We start from the raw sequence: 3995 nt of genomic DNA, 5'->3' as shown, positions 1-3995 counted from the left end.
TGATTAATCTATAGCCATTTTACTGAAGTTTTTTTTTGGATTTTATCGTATTGCACATGAATTTTTTTTACTGGGACTACCCTGATTCAAAATCCTGGGCCCGCCACTGGTCTATTTAGGTCCTGGTGCTTTGGCATATACTCCCGGGACATCATTTGATCATTACTTTGAAACAAAAGTGTTACTTGTGGCAGCAATTGTAGTGGTACTCACAAGTTTGTTATTACAAAGTGAAGGCATTGTAAAGTAGCAGGTAGTGATTATCTGTTTAACTGTGGCACAGAGAAGGATCCCAATTACCAACCAAACTAATACTAAACAGCTTTTTAAAAAAAGACTAAAACAAAGCAGTTGCCTACTTGCTCCATGCAAATAGAACAGATCATTTGTTCCTTAATTTTTCTGTAAGACTTTTGCCCCTTTTGTTCTTTAATAATAATTTGCCTGTAGGGGGCTTCGGCCCCTTCAGTTTCTTCCAAAAAAAAAACTAAAATAGAACAGATCATGCCTATGAAAATATAAATGGTCATTGGTAAATAGACGTATATATATCTGACAAATGACAGCCTCACTGAAATCTTCAGTCGGGCTGGACCAGAATATCCAAATACTCCCATCATTTTCGGCCAAGGAAGGATCGGGAGACACACAGATGTTAATTGCAACCACTCTCCATATTATTCAGAAAGTTATACGAAAATGAATATCACTATACAGACAGAAGTCTCACAAAACAAGAAGATCCTCCTATTTCCTCTAATGAACTATCTATTCTCTTTTTTTCTTATTATTTTTCTGCTAACTAGACATGAAGTTTACATCATATAATCCTATTGAGCCTATACAGATTTCTTGTTGTTATTCAGAGCTAGACATCTGACTAAACTGCCTGTTTTACTCTATGCAAGGATTCCAAAATCCTTGGTCTCACTTATATAAGCTTTCCTTTGATCGATTCACGTGGATTTTTATCCTATGCAACTTGACGTCTGACTACAACAGTTCATGTACAAGAACAAGTCCACACTTGCCTTTATTGTTGCATCGTATGTTGCTGTTCCAGCAAAATCTGTGCGTAGAGAAGCTCGTTCCAGGAGTCCGGTACTCCAGGAAGGCACCAGTGGCTGCAGTCCTGGTACAGCTCAGGCGATTTTCTCTCCTCTTCAGTCAACTTCTGCTTGCGGTAGACTGAAGGGTGGGCCTCCTTCCTGTAGTCAGTCATCCTTGTTATGTTCAGGTACACAACGGGTGTTTTCATCCCATGGAGCACCTCCTCCAAAATGCTCATCTTTGTTGGGTATGGCGTGAGGTACTGGTCATTCACTATTGGCTCTGTTTCCTTGTCACAACTGCCGCCTGAATTCCATTGACCCCCACTGCATAACAGAACAGTTAGTGAACATCAGTAACTCATAGAGCACATCGTGCTGAACTTGCAGAGGTCAGAAATAGCTTTGCATACCTGAAATGGGATGCTGAGTAGCCTCTGAAAAACACAGTGGTTTTCTTGGGGTTTGCATTGGAATCAACCCACTTTGCCCAGGTGTTGAGAGCTCTCCGAAAGGCATCATGGACATCCAGCTCACTGTACACGCGGTCGCCCTCTTGATAGTAATCTTTCCTGTGGCACATTTTAAAAACAATCAGAACATTAACGGGCAAATGAAATGCAGGATGTATGAACTGCAGATCTTCAGTGAATCACACAGGGCATTGTTTTGCTCACCCTAAAGAAGTTTTCTCATGCGTCCACCAGTGACCAGTATTGAAGATAATGATATCTGCGTTCTTGTACCTCGGAAACGCTGAATCGATAATGTCAAGCCTGAGAGTTTCCCGGGTACCCTTTCCATTGGCGATTGGCATCTCCCATTCCTGAACAAGGAAAGGGGAGTAGAAGAACTCCACACTGCAATTGTAGTCCTATAAAACAACAGCATGTTTGTGCATAAGAGTTTGTTCTAGTTGATGAAACTAGCAGAGAGCCACAGTCCACAGATAACAAAAATTGGAATAAGGCATATCTACCTGGAACAAGAAAGAGTAGGAGCCCTCAGCCCTGAATTGGCTCCTGCCGGATACCTCAAAAACCTTACTCTTGTCTTTGACAGAATTCCTCAGGATACAAATCAGGGATTCCCACATGTTCCTGTTGAGCGAATCACCAACAAACACCAGCCTCTTTCCCCTCAGCCTCTCCAACATATCAGTTGGGTTCAATCTAACATAAGCAACACAGAACTGTATCTATCACACGCCAATAACTATCTATAACTATTGAATTCACCAAATTAAAAACGCGCAGTTGTTGAAGTAAACTTTTCTCACCTTGGAATTCTGCATCCGCTAGGTTGCCACCGGAGCCTCTCGTAAGCTTTGTCAGGCCGGCCGTTGAGGTGGCAGTTGAAGGACTCATCGACGTGAGGACATGATCCCGCAGGATACAGAGGGTACGAGTCATCTCGGACCCAATTCCCGTAGAACGTGTCGCAGCTGGCCATGTTCCCAATCCCGTTGCCATCTCCGGCATCCACGGAACTCGCGTTCGTGTCGTCGGAGCCGTTGATCCGAACTGGCACGCCTCCTTTCGCCGATGTGCCATTCTGGGCTGAACCACCGCTCGCGAGTCCAGGTCCAGGCTCGCCACCCTTCGCCTCGGCAGCGGCACTCCCGTCGGAATGTTTGGCTTCGGCGCCGCCTTGCACATGATCATCGGGCGGCGCGCCGCTCGGCACCGCCGCAGTAGCAGCATCCCCAGGAACTGGCGCTTCCTTGCCGCTGGGACTGGGAGCTTTGCCTTCGCCCACGCTGCTGGGCTGAACTCCACCTCCACTTCCCAACTGCTCGCCGGGCCGAACCGCGTCCGCGCTGGAGCCATTGCCTCGAAAACCGCTCGCAGCGAACCCCCAGCCGCCGCTCGGCCCGGCACGCCTCGCCGCGACGCCACCAGGAGGCACCGTGGAGGTGGAGTTGGCGGGGAACAGGGACGAGAGGAAGCCCGAGACCTGCGTGCGGTACGGCGATGCGGAGACGATCAGGCCGTCGAACCACGCCGCGGCCGGCGACGAGGCCGGGGGCACGGGGAGGGTGGGCGCGAAGGCGAGGAAGACCGTGAACCCGGCGAAGGTGAGCGCGAGGCCGTAGAGGCAGAGCCTGACGGGTCGCGCGCGCCCGACGAACCCTGCTCCGCCGAGGTGGCCGATGTGGTCGGCCACGGCCGACCCGCCGCTCTGCTTCCAAGCGCCCTTCATCCGGTGGCGTACGAAGGCGGGCGAGCGGGAGCTGCGGGAGTTTGTTAGGGTTTATTAGAGAAGGCGAGGCGGCAGGGCAGAGGAGGCGCAGGCGGTGCCGGCCGGTGTGGGAAGAAGCGAGGAGGGCCGCGCGCGCCCGACGAACCCTGCTCCGCCGTGGTGGCCGATGTGGTCGGCCACGGCCGCCACGCCACTCTGCTTCCACGCGCCCTTCATCCGGTGGCGTACGAAGGCGGGCGAGCGGGAGCTGCGGGAGTTTGTTATGGTTTATTAGAGAAGGCGAGGCGGCAGGGCAGAGGAGGCGCAGGCGGTGCCAGCCGGTGTGGGAAGAAGCGAGGAGGGCGAGACCGCCGTGGCCGTGCTGGGTAGCGATCGATCTGTTACTGTAAAGGTTTTTGTAGGAGGCAGTTGAGGCGGCGTCGGCGCGATGCTTGTTGGAAGTAAAACTAACAACCTAGGAGTATATGTGATTTGTTGTTTTACATTTTTTTTTAAAAATCTTAGTTTTTTTTAGTAATAGACTTCCATGGAGAGAGGTGGTAGAGGCCGCTGTTTGGTCTTTTTCGTAAAATCTCTTAGTTTGGTTTTATGGGTCTTGTGTACGAAGCTGATGGAGTCCGCTGTTTGGTACGAATTATAAGTGAAGCTATTTTCTCCGTCTCAAAAAAAAAGTGTGGCTATGGATTATCTGGGTTGAACTTTTTAAAGTTTAACTAGGTTTATAAAAAAATTAATAAAATTATA

At 49.4% G+C, this 3995-nt stretch overlaps 1 protein-coding gene across 1 annotated transcript; it reads right to left on the bottom strand.

The window, feature by feature from the left end:
• Window positions 1–661: 661 nt before the first annotated feature.
• LOC136464580 (protein trichome birefringence-like 1) lies at window positions 662–3598 on the bottom strand. Its single transcript, XM_066463530.1, has 6 exons — window positions 3397–3598; window positions 2329–3282; window positions 2029–2221; window positions 1727–1923; window positions 1463–1621; window positions 662–1376 (listed from the first exon to the last, which is right to left on the bottom strand). Exons 1-6 carry the CDS (start codon window positions 3465–3467, stop codon window positions 1034–1036), a joined length of 1917 nt encoding a protein of 638 aa, XP_066319627.1. The 5' UTR covers window positions 3468–3598; the 3' UTR covers window positions 662–1033.
• Window positions 3599–3995: the final 397 nt, after the last annotated feature.

The sequence above is a fragment of the Miscanthus floridulus genome, chromosome 7, assembly GCF_019320115.1.
Source record: "Miscanthus floridulus cultivar M001 chromosome 7, ASM1932011v1, whole genome shotgun sequence".
Lineage (NCBI taxonomy): Eukaryota > Viridiplantae > Streptophyta > Magnoliopsida > Poales > Poaceae > Miscanthus > Miscanthus floridulus.
The sequence above is the reverse complement of the archived record's forward strand: the minus strand, read 5'-3'. Positions and strand labels throughout refer to the sequence as shown.

Bases quoted from the DNA above. Each gene is read 5' to 3' on its own strand.
- LOC136464580 (XM_066463530.1), bottom strand. From the start codon at position 3,467: ATGAAGGGCGCGTGGAAGCAGAGTGGCGTGGCGGCCGTGGCCGACCAC. The intron at 1,924-2,028 runs GTAGATATGCCT...GTTGTTTTATAG, and splicing joins CCTACTCTTTCTTGTTCCAG to GACTACAATTGCAGTGTGGA. The intron at 1,622-1,726 runs GTGAGCAAAACA...AATGTGCCACAG, and splicing joins CATGAGAAAACTTCTTTAGG to GAAAGATTACTATCAAGAGG.